Raw genomic sequence first — 16,839 nt, 5'->3', positions numbered from 1 at the left:
TATCATCACTACCACCTCAAACCAGGTGGTAGGAACTTGAGCTACTGGGTCTAGGGCAGATGCCATTATTTCTTTGCTGAGAACTCCTGAATGAACACCCCCAGGAGCTAAGGACCATCACAAAGCTGATCACCTTCTGCTCCTCATGCAAAGCACATTTATTTGACTTTCCTTTCTCTAGCAAATACAGAGCAACATGTACATTTTAAAAAATATCCTTCCAAAACAAGACACTACACTGCATGCTCTGCTTCTCCTGGAGAGACACCAAGACAACAAACAGGTCACAGATGTGAGTCACGTCACTTAATGCAATACTGGAAAGCTCTCCAATGGCAACTAGGCATGTGCTTCCAGGAGCAGGTAGACACACGTGCATTAGCTCTGCTTGAGCTAGTGCTCTAAAAATAGCATGTGGTCCAGTGGCATGGATGGCTCCTTGGGCTAGTTTTATAGCTGCCTGATCCCCTGGTTATATATGCAGCTGTATACCTGCACTGGGGTGCATCTTCTCAGCCGTTGTGTAGACATACCCTCAGATCCTACAGTGATCAGCACGGTTTAGAGATACAGAGAATGTATTTGCTTTAGGTCAGAGAGGGGATCACTTTCACAGCTGTGATTTGATTCTTGTGCTATTCAAGCTCTCAAATCTTGTACTTCTTGAAAATTCTGCCACAGATTTGTGTTCCTTATGTCCGTGGAAGAGCTTTTCCCTGCACTTATAAAGAACTACAAATTAACCTCGCTTCTGGCTTCCTTGGCAATAGACTTGATAGCTGTCTCCTCCTTTTTTTTTAAACTTTTTTTTTTTCAAATAGGCTCCACACTTGTCTGTACTTGAAGGGGACCGTGATTTCATAACTGGTCTCAGAGATGACAGGTTTGCACCGCTAATGTTCTATGGCCCTTCGTTTACTACTTCTTCTCCACGACCTATTTCTTAAACCTGTTCAGTCCTTGAAATAAAGGAATCCACAGGTCAATTTTGAATGACTTTTTTCAAACTGAAACTCCATGTAAGTGGAGTGTTTTTTGTCTGTTCCCATTTTATTCCTCTCATCCTGGAGTAAGGAATCTTTTTGTGGTGGGGCTACTGAACCACAGGATAAAAATCAGTTGAGGGCCACACATATGTGAGAAGCAAAAAAACAAAACAAAGCCCAAAACAAATAAACAACATGGCCCCCCAAGTGAGGAGAGCCTGGGGAACTAGGACTAATAGAACTTGTGGGACTACACTATGCTCTGGGGTGAGCCCAAGAATGAGAGGTTCACTGCACATGATGGGACTCCCATGGAGCAGGCAGGGGTGGGAATGAGGTGTCTGGGTGAGAGACAGGGTGCAGGAATTGGCTGGTTGTTGGGGATCTGGATGGGAGGTAAGGTGCAGGAGTGGGCTGAGAGTGAGCCTATGGGGTCAGGCCAGGAGGGAGGGTGCAGGAAAGCACTGGAGGTGACAGTGTACGTACAGGAGTGGCTTGGGAGTCTGGGGTCCGGAAAAGAGTGTGGGGGCAGGAGGGAGGGTGCAGGAGCAGGCTGGGGACGTAGGGATGGGGCTTTGAAGGGGGTGCAGGAGGAGGGTGGGGGTCTGGGTGGGAGGAAGGGTGCAGGAACTGGCTGGCAGCAAGGGAGTCTGGGTGGAAGACAGGGTCCAGGTGAGGGCTAGGAGAACGTGGGGCCTCAAAGGGGAAGTGCAGGAGCATGGTGAGAGTGCAGGAATGACCTGGGAAGGGGGAAGGAGGGTGCAAGAGCAGAGTGCAGGTGTGGAGGCTGGGTAGGAGGGAGGATACAGGAGCAGGCTGGGGTAGTGGCGTGGGGTCTGGAAAGGAGGTGAAGCAGCAGGGTGGGGGTCTCCGGCAGGAGAAGGGTAGGGTATGGTTCTGAGTGGAAGGGGCCAGGGGATGGCAGCAGGGGTGCAGGTGCCTGCCTGGTGCAGCTCAGGGGTGGAGGACTGCAAGTGGCTCCACCTGGCTGTGTGCACTTAAGAGAACAGCCTGCCAGCATCACCACCCAAATCACGGCCAATGGGACTGACAGGGAGGTGATGCCTGTGCGGAGTACTTACCCACACAGAGGTCCTTTGTCCCCCACCGCCAGGCAGAGCCTGAGGGCAAGATCGAGCCCCAGCTTCCCTGGATCAGGCCTGTGAGACTCACAGTCAGACCTCTCTTCCCCTCCACAGCAGATGCTTCATGGGTCGGATCCAGGTAAGCTGCAGGTCAGATGTGGCCCACAGGCTGAAGGTTACCCACCCCTACTGTAATCCTCAGTTGAAAAGCTGCCAACAAGCGTTGCATAGTACACAGCAACGTCCCACAACAATTTTGTAAAGGCACCGAAGAGCACAGTACCCCCACTGAAACTGCACCCAGAATGTAGAGAGGCAGAACACAACTGACACTAGGTGAGAACAGCAGAGCTAAGAGTCTAAATCGACAAACCAGCATTAAAATTGTGTTGAGTGTCTCATTCATAGTGAAGACTTACAGGCTAGGCCCAGCACACAGCACAGGCGGTCACTCAGTGTATGTCTACACTGCAATTAAAAACCTGGTCCATGCCAGCTGACGTGGGCCCACAGGGGCTCAGGCCAAGAGCCTGTTTAAATTGCAGTGTAGATGGCTGGGCTCAGAACTCACCTACCCTGCAGGGTCCTCACTGGATGGCCACCCCTGAACTACAGGATGAATGTTCAGGCTTGGGCTGCAGCCTGGGCTCTAAGAGCCATGGATAGAGCGCAAAGAGCTGCATATTATATATGTATTTATTTTTATCTTTCTAGATATTATATACAGAGAGACAGAGACAGAGACAGACAGACAAAAAATACATAATATGTGTGTCAGTGCCCTCCCCAGAGTCAGGCACCCCCAGCCTGCCACTATAACCCATCCCTCCCCAAGAGCCAGGTGCTCCCAGCTCCCCTCTCTAACCCAGTTCTGTACCCCTACTTCAGAACCAGGCACCCCCAACTCTCTGCTCTAACCCATTCCACTTCAGCCACACACTCTAACCCAGTCCACCACACCGCCTCCAGAGCCAGGCAACCCCTGCCTCCCTGCTCAAACCCAATGACCTTCCCCTCCCCTACAGCCAGGCACCCCCCCGTGTTTCCCCCACCCCAACTCAGCGTCCTCCTGCAGAGCCTGGCACCCTCAGTCCCTCACTCAAACTTGATGTTGGTGACTCGCTGGAGCCACCGTCACCCATCTCTCCCAGCAAGCATTCAGGAACGTACGCAGAGCTGGGGACAGCACTCCCGGCGCCTGGCTCTACGCAGGAGCCACATTTCATTGCTCAAAGATCTGCCATTTGGCCACCCCTGCTGTAGTTAAACAGCTCTCCAAGCCCAAGTCAGCATAGCCCAGCTACAGGTTATCCATTGCAGTGCAGACACAACCTAAGTTCCCCAGTTATTCTGCAGCCTGTAACGTACTGGTGTTAAAGGGAGTAGAGGCATTACTTCCAAATTTCTTTCCTGCTGCTAATTAAGTTTGTAAAATTTTTAAATGGTGTCTCTATTCTACAGTGAGGTGGCTGAAAAGACTGGTAATGGAATAAGAACCCTTTCCCTTCTAAATTACTGGTTCAAATCCAGAAACTAAAAGTCTCAGAGTTCTCCCCAGGGGCACTTTTGAAACATGTTAGTGGTTTACATGACAGGCGACCGCAGCACAAAAACCATCTGAGTTGTTACCCTTGCCATGAGCCTTGGTGTAGATGTCTGCGGCTGTTTTCGTACTGGCATTATACAGAAGAACTGAGCCCCAGAGGTGGTTCTTCCAGCACAGAACTGAAAGCACTCACAGTCCTGCTTTGTGCGACCTGTTCTGTGAACAGAGGAGGTCACCTTCCAGGCAGCCTGGCACACCAAAGACACCTGAATTCTGAGGGTTGTTGAATTCCCACCCAAAGCCTTTCAGCTTGAGGCAGCAGCAAAAGGAAGATAGAGCAGCATCAGGACATTGGCATTTATGTTGTTTTACAATTATCTTTAAAAACCTGAAGACAACAAGACAAAAACAGAGGAGATACCACAATTTAGGCTGGTGCAACAATTACTTCCTTTCTAATGGGCACTGCCTTAGGGTTTTTGCTCTTCATATACCCCACCACCCATATGGCCTCCATCTCCTTCTACTAACTCACAGGAAGGCTGTTAAAGCTTCTGGTGAGCACTGATATTTAACCTCTGTGTCCAGGAGATGCGAGAAGATTTCCAGCATTTAATGGCAACACTGTACTGTTCACCTCCAACTTTCTAAGGGCACATGAACACCACAGAGCCTGGGTCAGCACAGGTGTACCGGCAAAACCTCAGACACAACTTACACTGACAGAGGGAGTTTTTCTGATAGGGTAGAAACACCTCCTCCTTGAATGACATTAGCACTAGCACTGTTCTGTTGGCACAGCTGCTTTAGTACTGGGGATTTTATTGGCACAGCTATGTCGTCCAAGGATGTGGGTTCTTCCACCCCCCTGACTGACACACTTATGTCAGAATACATTTAAAGTGTAGCCCAAATCTCCAAGTTACAAGCAGTAGTCTCTGGCCGCAGTTGTGACCACTCCTCCATTTGCTGTAAATTATTTTACGAAAACAAACTTTTGAACACTCCTGGAGTGACTTCTTGTTGTACTTACACTACTGGAAAGGTTCTGAGCATACTTTACATGGGGAGGGCAAGCCAGTAAGCCTCTCAGGGGTCGTCAGCGTTATTTACCATTCTGCAAAAGACAATATAGAGAAAAAAAAATACCATGAAAATTTACTCAAAATGTAAAGGCATTTTTTGGTATGTGTTAGCTGTCTAATAGCAGCACTTGGACACCACCATGATGTGCAGTTTCAGAAAAGCCTAGCCAGGCAGAAGTAAGACACACATTAAAATAACCTGAATCTACCATTCTGAAAGCAGAAAACTGGGAACACACTGTAGGCTGAACCTCTCTCTGCTGGCAACCTTGGGACCCAACTAGTGCTGGATGAAAGAATTTGCTGGATGACTGAAGGTCAATATTTTCTAGCACATTACTAACACCTCCACCTCTTACTGAGCTCTTAGAAGATATTTAGGCATAGGTAACAGCTAAATAACAGCACAGAACCCTGAGAGACAGGACTGGTGGCTGTAAACAAACTTGATGGGACTACAGGACACTTGGCCACACTCATGATAAGTGGTCATCCAGCTAACTAAACTCATGCCGGATTATGGAGTTTGTTGGACGAGAGAGTTCCGAGTTAGTGGGGTTCAACCTGTATTAAATAGTAACAGAGAGGTAACCGCGCTAGTCTGTATTCTAACAAAACAAACCAGCAGTCATGTAGCACTTTAAAGATTAACAAAATAATTTATTAGGCAATGAGCTTCTGTGGGACAGACCCACTTCTTCAGATTAAGCAAGAAGTGGGCCTGTCCTTGGAAAGCTCATCACCTAATAAATGATTGTTAGTCTCTGAAGTGCTACATCACTGCTGGTTTGTTCTGTATTAAATATGATAAATTAGGGAAAATCCCCCTCTGCAATCGCTGAATTTCCCATATAATCTTTTGAATAACTTGTTGCCTTCCAAGTACCATTAGGGCTCCAGTCTCATTCCAATGACATCATTGATTTCAACTGGCTCTTAGTTCTCCATGTCTGTTAAATAATTCTTCACATTTAAACACTATACACATTACAATGATTCGTGTTACTATTTGGTGGTTATAGGCCCCAAAAGGATGATGGCCAGCTAAGTGCTCTCTGCATCAATATAGGTATATTTTCAAATTGGAAATGTGAAGTCTCATTATTATCACAGGAATCTCCGACAAATCCATCTCTATATAGGGTCAAACTTACACATCAATGTACAAAGAATTCTAGTGAGAATGGTAGGATCTGGCTCTATAATCATAGGTCTTCTGGCTAAGAAATCCAGACTACAATAGATTCTCTATGGCTGTGTTTAAAAGTAATCCATGCCTCCATTTATCCTTCTTTAAAATGATACTAATCACAATTATTCATCTCCCTTTCAGGGATGTATGGGGATTTGTTAATGTCTGTAAAGAGCTCAGAACGTAGGCATTAATATTGTGAAAATAAGTGATCTTATAACGGCTTTCTTCAGCTATCATTTCTAGTGACTTGCTCCCCAATGAAATGAGCTGGAAGACTACAAAGGCGAAACAACTATCATCCATTTGAGAAGAGACAGGCAGGACAAACTCAGGCAGACAACGGAGAGAGTTACTTGTGTTATAGGATGCTTTATTCAGTCTGGGGCACACCTCTCGAGCACTGGATTTCTAGAACATGCATTACTGGAACTAGAATTATCAATGGAAAAAGTCCTCAAGTACAGAGGAACCCAGAAAGCACCACACACATTTACAGGACGTCATAAATAAAAGCTAAACTGTTACCACACAACAGCAAATCTTCCAGTGAGAGAAGCAGCAATATTTCATACTCTTATCAGCACGGCTTTTTGGTGCAGGAGTGGGGCAGGAAGTGGGAGGAGAAAGGATGCAGTTCATCTTTCCTGTGCTGAGTTGGGATCCTCCATTTGTAGCCAGACAAAGTCTCCCCCTTACAAGCCAGCTTGCTCGTTGCCCCCCCCCACTGAGGAGCAGACAGGGCACGGAAACGGCTGCTGACAGCACAGTATTTGATGCCCTCATTGAGGCCCAGATATGCTAGCTTATCGTGACCCTGAGAAGCAGAAAGTACAGCTAGAAGGCTAACAGGCCAGACTGTCAACATGAGAGGGGGGGGACCCTCAGAAATCACCCCAGCTGGCATTGATCAATATGATGCACACACACAATCACCCAGAAGGGGACGTGCCCCGCCCGCACAAAAGAATGTCCTGTACTCCTAAATTGTTTATCTCTTGTCTTACAAGTGCAAACTAAGTAGAAATGCCCTTGTAACAAACTGGTGTCACAAAGACAGACCAGTATGATCTGGCAACATAGATAAGAAAGAGAATACGTAACCCAAAAGGGGTATAAAAGGTGGGTCCAGCAGAACTCTAACTTTGAGTGCATTCAACCAACTACCTGCTGGTCGGGTCAGGTGATTGCCTCCCGAGGTCCACAGCTGGGGACGCCCAACCTCGTATTCGTCTTTCCGCGGAATTGAGTGACCGATCCGGCTTGGCTACGCTGGTATCGAGAGACGCAGAGAGGGTAAGATACACCCATGCTAGGTCTCTGACTTTTTTTGTGCACAGCTAAAGAATTAGAGCTCTGTAACTAGATGTCATTGTGCCAAGATATCATTGTGTTAGATGATAACAGATATCTTTGTATTGGATTGTAAGGTAACTTGTTAACACCTGTACTTTGCTAGCATATAAGAAGTAGACAATAGCCTTTTGTAATCGTAGGCTTATAACTGTAGCTTAATAAACTTGTAACTAGTTAAGATCCAAGCCTAACTACTTTGTTAACCCTTTTGTTACTGCAACACAGCCGGCACAACAAAAGAACGTTAACCGTTTGGTTACTACAGCCTGGCCGTGGGTGAGTGTGCTAGGAGCTGCCTGCTCTAACAGTAAAAAACTGGGTTGTTTAGGACCCAGGGGAGTACCTCACCGCACATTACCCGGCCACCGGCTAACACCATTAAGATCAAGTGATCAGATCCTGAACAATTTTTGAGGACTGCAAGGGGTAAGCGCTGGTGGGCATTGGTCTTCTTTAACATTTGTTCAGAAAAATTGGTGCCCAGGTTAGCAGCCATTTCACCATGTTGAAAGTATTGAAAGATGGGGAAAGACAAGCATATCAGTCAGCCTCCCGCCCCCTCTTTCTTCTCTGCCCGCCTCATCTCGCTTTCCACATACTGTTAGTTATACAGTAAGCTACTCTCGTTAAATCTCTCAACTGCATTAAAACCATTTCCCCTCAGCTAAAGGCACAAAAGCAATGAGATCATATTGCTGACCAACCGCCAAATTTCAGCTCTGAAAACCAAAGCAGTTTCTGTGTTAAAGAGACACAAAATAAAGTTGCAGCTTAAAATATACACAAATTTTCTGAAGGGCAGAGATGTAATTACAGTGAGTTCAGGACTCTAACCCTGAGACTTGAACCTTGGCAAAAAGCAAGGAAGAAACACAGTCACGTCATAAAGAACTGGAAAGAGCATGGTGCAAGTGAATGAGATGAAACATCCAAAAAGGGCACCAAGCTTGTGGGCCTCGGTCATAGTTAGCATAGTTAGGCTTCAACCGAAATGAAGAGAAGAGGAGAAAAAGCCTTAGGAGGAAATATGAGAAATTCGTTTTTTTTCCCCACAGTAAAGGCTGGGTGAGCACAGGACATTCAGATGGCAATCACAAATATCAGATTGAACCACAGGACAGATTTGGGGACCTTCAGGTGACCATAGTAGCTGAAATTGTGAGAGTAGATGCAGTTAAACAGGAAAAAGAGAAGGCCAAACTAGTGACTCCTGCAGTTAATGAAGCTGTAAGTATCAAAAGTCTCTGGAGAAGGTCACAACTGATCCTTCTTGGCCCAAAGGAATGTTGGTCTACTGTTGATCAGGGAGAAATGGCAAAGGGACCTCTCCAAAGACTGTCTGATTTAACTACACCTAACAACAGAAACAATGAAAACATAAAATCCTAGAAAGGTAATGCTGGAAGGGACCTCAACAGGTCATCTAGTCCAGCTTCCTGAACTGAGGCAGCACCAGGTATATCTAAACCATTGCTGACTGGTGTTTGTCTAACCTGTCCTTAAAAACCTCTGATAAGGTAGATTCCACAAATGCCCTTGGAAGCCTATTCCAGGGCTTAACTACCCTTACGGCTCATCTACACTAGCCCCCTCCTTCGAAGGGGGCATGTAAACAAGCCTGATTGGTGAATATCAGTGAGGTGCTGTGCTGCATAGGCAGCACCTCATTAGCATAATTCTTACTGCGTGAACTTCGAAGTCACTAACTTCAAAGGACCGCCAAGCAATCTAGCCGTGGGCACTTTGAAGTATCTGCGCATCTTCAAAGTTCCCTTACTCCCAGAACGTTTTGGGAGTAAGGGAACTTGGAAATTGTGCAGGTACTTCGAAGTGCCATGGCTACATGGCTTGCTAGGGCTTCGAAGTTAGCAACTTCAAAGTTTGTGTGGTGAGAAATATGCTAATGAGGTGCTGCATATACAGTGTAACCATTCACCAATTGGGCTCCTTCACACGTCCCATTCAAAAAAGAGGGCTAGTGTAGATGAGCCCTTATAGTTGGAAAATTTTTCCTAATAGATAACCTGAACCTCCCTTGCTGCAGATGATGATGATGATTTCTTCTTGTGCTACCTCAGTGCAAATGGAGAACAACTGATCCCCACCAGCTTTACAAAAGCCTCTAACATATTTTAAGGTTATCAGGTCCCCATCACTCGTCTCTTCTTAAAACTCAACACACATATTTATAAACCTCTCTTCATAGATCAGGTTTTCTAAACCTTTTATTATTTTTTGCTGCTCTCCTGTAGACTCTCTCCAATTTGTCCACATCTCTTCTAAAGTGTGACACCTAAAACCAGACATGGTACTCCAGACAAGGCCTCACCAGTGCCAAATAGAGGACAATTACCTCCTGGGTCTCACATATGACTCCTGTTAATAAGCACCGGAATGATATTAGGCTTTTTTACAACTCTGTCACGTTGTTGGCTCATATTCCATCTGTGCTTCATTATAATCACCAGATCCTTTGCAGCAGTACTACTGCCTACCCAGTTATTCTGCATCTTATATTTGAATGTTTTTTTTCTTCCTATGTGTAGGAGTTTGCACTTGTCTTAGTTGTTCAACTTGTTGCTTTCAGAGCATTTCTTCAACTAGTCCCAGCTTGGTGTCACCTATCAATTTTTGTAAGAACTCTCTCTTCTCTGTTACGAGGACATGGATATAAATATGGAAGAATACCCAAGAGACACCCCTGCACCACTCTACCCTTAAGTACAATTTTTAACCAATTAGCACCCACTTTATGGTAATTTCATCTAGACCAGGGGTCGTCAATCTGTGGCTCCAGAGCCGCATGCGGCTCTTTAAGGAGCCACTTGCAGCTCCGAGCATTGCTGCTGCTGATTCCTCTTGCAGCTCTCTGCGCTGCCCCTACTGAAATAATGGAACTAAATTGAAGTGGTTTAACGCCAGCCGTTAAACCAATTAAATTTAGTTCCATTATTTCAAAGGCCGGCATTAAATCAATTCAATTTATTTCCACCATTTCAGCGGGGCAGCATGGGGAGCTGCCCATATTGCACATAGGGGAAGTGAGCAGGGGGAGAGGCAGCCATGCCTACCCCTGCCAGAGCTGCCCAGGCATGCTAAGGAGGAAGAGGGGGTGGAGGAGGCCTCCTGTGAGTGTAACTTCCCTCCCTGCAGGGCCACTACAGCACCCCACCAGCTCCTCCTCACTGCACAGCAAATGCCAAAGCCTGGAGCTGCGTCCAGGGGTGCAAGGTCAGCTACCCCAGGACTTGGCCCAACTCTCTGCCTGGCCTGGGACACAGTGAGTCCAGCGCTGTTGCTGCTGGGTGGGAAGTGGCTGGGAAAACTGCAGGCACTTGATGGCCTGAGAAGTTGAAGGGGTGGGGAAAGACCCAGAGTGCAAGAAAGGAGGGAGAGCGGGGGGAACCCATAGTGCATGTGCAGGGAGAGCAGAGGGTGGGCAATTAAGACCCAGATTCAGTGAGCATGTTGGGCTAGGGCAGCTGAAGCATGTTAAACCTGGGGATGGGGGGAGTGATTTTGCTCTGACAGGGGTTAAGCCTGGGGATGTGGGGGGTGGTGGGTAAAGCCTGGGGACGGGGGCAGATCTGGAGGCTGACACGGGTAAAGCCTGGAGGTGGGAGTATCAGCTTTCTAACTGGTGCAAATCATTGTGTGTGTGCTGTTCTTAAAACAGGGTTACAAAAAGTACAGTTTGATGTTATTTATTAAGGATCTTCTCATATTCGCATGCGTGCGGCTCTTGAAGGATTGATTTTGTAGCTGAATTTGAAAAAATGGCTCTTTTCACTATTTTGGTTGCAGACCCCTGATCTAGACCGTATTGCTTTAGATCAGGGATCAGCAGCCTTTCTGAGGTGGAGTGATAAAACTTGAGCATTTGACCTCTACGTACAGTCCAAGTGACGGTGATACTTTTAAAGTCAATATTAGTCCTACTTACAACAGCTTCATTAATAATGAAATTCAGATGCAGAGCTTCACCGTTTAGGTGGTGGCTGGTAGCATTAGCTGGTCTTTTGCTAATATATAAACTCCCAAATGCATGGGGGAGGAGGGGCGGGGCTGAGCTTCTGCCTCACGTGTTGATGAAAAATTGGCTCGCATGCCACTCTTGGCACTCATGCTGGTGATTGCTGACCTCTGGTCCAGCTTTTAGCCAGGTCATTCTGCCTACATAACAAGTTTACAGCCATCAACAAACTTCTACGATGATGCATTCACGTGCCCCCTCCTCACTTTTATTATGGGGCAGCATGCTGTACCATACTCCCTTCCTTTTATAATTCAACAAAGGCCTTAATAACAGCAGCGAAAGCAGGTGCCAATGTAACCTACAGATGATATACTAGGTAAACACTCACAAACCTTTGCCCTCTTCATATTATTCATTGAATAAATTACCGTTGACAATAAAGGCAAAACACACAAGTCCTTTTCTCCTTTCCTTGTAGGGAAAATATAAAAAAATGTATACTGTATTAATATGAACATCATGTCCACAATTGTAGAATTGAATGTAGGACAATCCTGTTCCCATCTGAAGTTACTGTAAAGGCAGCTTAAATTTACAATGATGAGTCTTCATGGCAATCTGTTTTTCAGATATTAAAAAAAAAAACCAAAAACTCATTTTCTCTGTGCCAAGGACAAGTGGATGTGTGAAGCACTGGAGTATCAACTTTGAATTTGTCTCACTTGACATGAGCTCTCTCACTTTAGTTCAGATTTTCCAATATGTTCTTGGACATCACTTCAGTTTTCCTCATTTCTCACTATGTGCAGTTAGATGTTTTGAAGTACAGCTTGCTCTGATCCACAACTAATTGGAAAAGAAAGGAGGAAGTTTCTTGGTTAAGATTTCACCAATAGCACTTGAGGTGGAAAACAGATTAATTTTTCCCTTTTTCATTGTTAAGGCTTTTTTTTTTTTCTTTTTGAGCGAATCAGGCTGGTGATAGAGGTTACTACAATTTTCTACTCCTGCCACATTAAGATCTTCAAGAATTTCTACAAACAATGAATTAAAAACTGTCATGCACTTGAGAGGCAGGAAAGTCTTGCCTCTATTTTGTAGAAGGGGACTCAGGCACAGCATTGTTATGTTGGCTAGATTAAGGCCACTTAAGATATCACTGTTGGTTGAACATGAGCTGCATCTGCCCCAGTGGCTGATCCATTAACAACCTACTACAGGTTGAACCCTCTCTAATTTGGAACTCTCTCATCAGGTAACATCTGTAATATGGTGGAATTTTAGTGAGCCAGATGTCCACTTGTCATGAGGGTGGCCTGGGAAACTTGGGTTTCCCGTGGTCCCATAAAAATTTGTCCACCAGTCCTGGCTCTCATTGTTCTGTGCTGTTATTTAGCTGTAATTGACTCCTAAATGTCTTCTAAAAGCCAAGTAAGTACTGGAAGTGCTGGTAACACTGCTAAACAACATTGAGCTCCTGTAGTCCAGCAAATTCTCTCATCTGGCACTCTAACAGTTGAGGTCTGAGCTATGGTGCTGAAGGGCCTAATCATGGGCAGTGAATTTTGAAGGCCAAGGGAGGCTAAGTTAAGCCTAACCCAGGCCATGGCTCTGCACACACTCCAACATAGGACCCCACACTCGCTCCCCCTCTCCCCTAAAGCTGGCAGGGGCTGTAGCCAGACAGAACCCCCCACTTTTCTCAACTCCATCTTGTCTCTCCTGGGTGCTTCAGAGCACCAAAAGGTTAATAGCTCAGCCCTGGAATGCCCAAGAGCGCAGATTGTGCTTATCTCAGCCACAGTCTTTTGAATGCTCCGGAGCAAGACACAATGGGCTAATATACAGCCAGGCCTCGGACTGCCCTTGGCTAAGTACCATCAGTTGATTCACCTACACAAATGTCCCAGACAGAGGAAAAATCTCCAGCCCATAAAGAAAGAATGCCCTAAAATTATCTCCACCCCACAGCTGTGAACCAGCCTTGTGAGAACTGGTGTCTTGAGATGAGTTAATTCAATTGGCACCCTTTTAGATAAGGAAGATGCATACGTGACCCAATGGGTATAAAGAAGGGCCTGGCAGACCCCCTAATTGAGCTCCAATTACCTCTACCTGCCAGTCAGGAGGGTCATTGCCTCCTGAGGTCCTCGTTATTTATTGCTTCTTCCCGAGGGACTAAGTGAAACGCTGGCCATGCCATGTTGGTAATGCAGGGGTGAGAATAAGACCTGTTAAGTGTATTGCTTTCCTTTGTTTTCTTTGTGCACATTCAATAATAGATCTATGAATTGTTACATGCTAGCTATTGACAACTAAAGAACAGAGTGTAAACCTTGTAATCTTTGTAACAAAGTATAAATCTTGTAAGTTTGCAACAAGGTATATATATATCTTGTAATCTTGTAACCATAAGAGCTTAACTCTTTTAGTTAAATAAACAAGTAATTGGTTAAGTGGTAACCTGACTCTTCCTGTTACTGTGCAAACCCAACACAAAACAAAGAACCCAGCTGCTTTTCAGCTGTAATAGCCTGGTCACTGGTGGGGCGTATTGAGAGCTGAGTGCTGAGTCGTGCTGCCTCCACGGAGCAGACTCTTGGGGCACCTGTCAGCCTCCCTGGCTGCGCGCTGCGAATGCACTTCATCCTAGCAGTTACAGACACAGGTGTAGGGGCTCTCAGTACAACCTGTGGGGCTCCATCAGCCTTCTTGGCTGCCCGCTGCGAAGGGGCTCTGTCCTAGCAGTTGAACCCTCGGGTGTTAGGACCCTGGGGCATCCGTCAGCCTGCCCGGGCTGCCTGCTGCGAAGGGGCTGTCTGTCCTAGCAGTTAAAGACTCGGACAAAAGTAAGGGCATAGGTGGTATCTCACCCGACCATTGGCTAACAGGGGCTCAGCTCCACCTGGTGGCGTGAAACTCAAGCCAGCTGCCAGAGCAGCTTGGGATGGTGCCCATGCCAGCCGGTGGCCCAGGGATAATTCAGCTAGTCTGGGGGTCAGGTAAGTTGGTGTGGCTCAGGCAAAACTACGGGTCAGTCTGGCTGGCATAGAGAGCCTCCGATCAAGAGGTAGGAGAATCTCCAGCAGGCTGAAGGCATGGCCTCAACTGGAAGGAGCAGGACCCATGGACTTAACCTTCCTGAAAAGGGAGGGGAAACGCGTTCACCTGCCACCCATGGTGGGAATTCCAAACCTTGCTGATGACCCATGAAGGAGGGTTGTTGAAACAGCATGGACCAAATTCATATGTGGTATAACATCACTGGTATAAAAAAATTAAGTTGTACAAGGGCCAAGAACAGAATCCAACTCACCAGTCCCTGATCATGAAATAATCTTTCCTCTCCAAAGTCACAGACTGAACTCCTCCAGCGCCACAAGTGGTGTCAGCGGCGGGAAGGAGCCCCGGGAGGGAAAGCCAGCAGGGAAGGGAGCCACTTGCATGCTGCATGCAGGGGAAGGGGCAGCCGAGCCTGCCCTGCCAGACCCGTGCTGAAGAAGAAGAGAAGTAGGCCAGGCAGTTGCCGGCTGGCAGAGGGAGGGCGAGAGGGCTCTGCCTCCCCATTACGCGGGAGCTACTGTCCAAAGTAAGGGGCTGCTCCAACCTCCAGCCACGCTCAAACCAGCGCAAGTGGGGCTGCACTACGTGGCTTGCTGCAGTTGTGTCAAGCCCAGGGTGAGCACCTGGCACAATGACTCCCTCCAGCTTCGGTGAGCTGCAGGGTGTCTGTCCCCGACCCTGGGCTTTCTGCTTCTTCCAGCTGAAATCAGACACTTCCCTTTGAAAAACCTTTAAAATAAACACCCAGGCAGCAGTGGGGAGCAGCAGGAGAGGGGGGTATATCCTGGGGATGGGGGGGGGTGGACTTGGGGCTGATGGGGTTTAAGGCTGGAGATGGGGGGGCAGTTTGAGGGATGGGAGGGGTAAAGCTTGAGGAATAGGAGGGTGGATTTGGGGGCTGAAGCAGGTAAAGCCTGGAGATGGGGGTAACAACTTTCTAACTGGTTCAAATCATTGTGTGTGTGTGCTCTTCGTAAACAGAGGTTACAAAAAGTACAGGTTGACATTATTTATTAAGGACTGCCTCATATTCATGTGCATTGCGGCTCTTGAAGGACTGATTTTGCAACCAAATTTGAAAAAATGGCTCTTCTCACTATTTTGGTGGCAGACCCCTGGGTTAAGTGATTAAATGGGCTGAGGGCATGCCCAGGCCAGGCCTGCCATAGATAGGGGCTGCTCTGACTGTGCTGGAGTGTCCCCCAGCCATGGCAGCAACATGGAGCTGGAGCAATCCCCCTCCTGCAGAAGGTGAGGAGCTGCTCCAGCCTCCCCTGGGTAACTGCAACTGCTAAGCTACATCCCTTTAGGTTAAACGTTAACATCCCTACAAGAATCCACCACTTCCCTTGGTAGTTGGCTCCAACGGTTAATCACCCTGTTAGAAATTAGGCACAAATTTGTAATTTAAATATGTCTGGGGTCAGCTTTCAGCCACTGGTTCTTGTTATGCCTCTCTCTGCTATAATAAAAAGCCTCTTTCTTCACAGGTGACTGTGACAAGTTCATCATAGAGATCTCATGTGTTGGTCATTTGATGTGCCGATACCAATGAACCCACCTACCTGTCCTCTGGGGTGCCCCACCACACAGTCCTGCTGAGCTAGAACCTCTGGCCTCCTCCATCAATGGCTCAGAGTCAGGGGGTCAACACAGACACTGAGATCAGCTCAGCTGTCAGAATGCTCAGCCAGAGGCATGACACAGCACCCACGTGTACCCCCCACATGAGACCAGATCCTCAGATAAATCCATCCTATTCTGTATAAAGCTCTGAAGAAACGGTTCTTACTCATGAAAGCTCATACAACTAATAAAGGTATTAGCCTCTAAGGTGTTACAGGGCTGCTCGTTATTTCTGAAGCTACAGGCTAGCACGGCTACCCCTCTGAGAATATTGATAATAAATCTACAGTAAATATTCCTAATTTCACATATAACAACAATACACGCATACAAATAGAATACACGAGTTCAATGGATTACAAGCTTTCCAATGATATGTTACACGAAATATTTTGCATACAGCAGATTTAAGGTAGGCATATTGCTATTTCTAAGCATGCTTCCCTAAAGAATAGTGGCTGCGACATCACAGAGAGGTCCAGATTCACTAAGGTTTAAATGGGGCTTTGACAACTACAAGTGCTGTATTTATTTTAAAATCTTATTTTAAGATGGGACCATCTGGAGCTGTTGGTATATAAGTACAAAAATAGGCCTAATGTCCAAAATATGAAATCCTCCCTTCGAAACCTAATCTAGAACTCTTGCTAGTCATTACAGTCCATTCACTGATTTTCCCAGAATAAACCTCTGAACAAAAGATAAGCTCTGCAACATGACCTGAAGGCGTGTTAAGTCTGGGTTCACACAGCAAGTTGCCCGCTTGCCCCACTTGGGCTGCAGTGCAGGAATCCAATCTCAAGCTGACAAAGGCATGAACAACAGTGGCAAGGCAAAGGTTGTAATCTTCTGGCTGGAGAAAAGTGCTAATAGCATCACAGGCTGCTGTAGTTATTATTCAAAATCCAAGAACAGCTGAATGTT

General features: G+C 46.6%; 1 protein-coding gene across 4 annotated transcripts in view; it reads right to left on the bottom strand.

Moving 5' to 3' along the window:
• HMBOX1 (homeobox containing 1) overlaps positions 1-16,839 on the bottom strand; it is a 181,199-nt gene that overhangs the window by 94,099 nt on the left and 70,261 nt on the right. For all 4 annotated transcript variants that reach the window (XM_074991467.1, XM_074991468.1, XM_074991469.1 and 1 more), the window contains exon 2: positions 4,651-4,734. In XM_074991467.1, the coding sequence (XP_074847568.1) occupies positions 4,651-4,673 (23 nt within the window). In that variant the 5' untranslated portion in view covers positions 4,674-4,734. The remainder of the gene's footprint in view (positions 1-4,650; positions 4,735-16,839) is intronic.

Source organism: Carettochelys insculpta, chromosome 3, assembly GCF_033958435.1.
Source record: "Carettochelys insculpta isolate YL-2023 chromosome 3, ASM3395843v1, whole genome shotgun sequence".
Lineage (NCBI taxonomy): Eukaryota > Metazoa > Chordata > Testudines > Carettochelyidae > Carettochelys > Carettochelys insculpta.
Note: the sequence above shows the minus strand (reverse complement) of the source record. Positions and strands in the feature narration are given on the sequence as shown.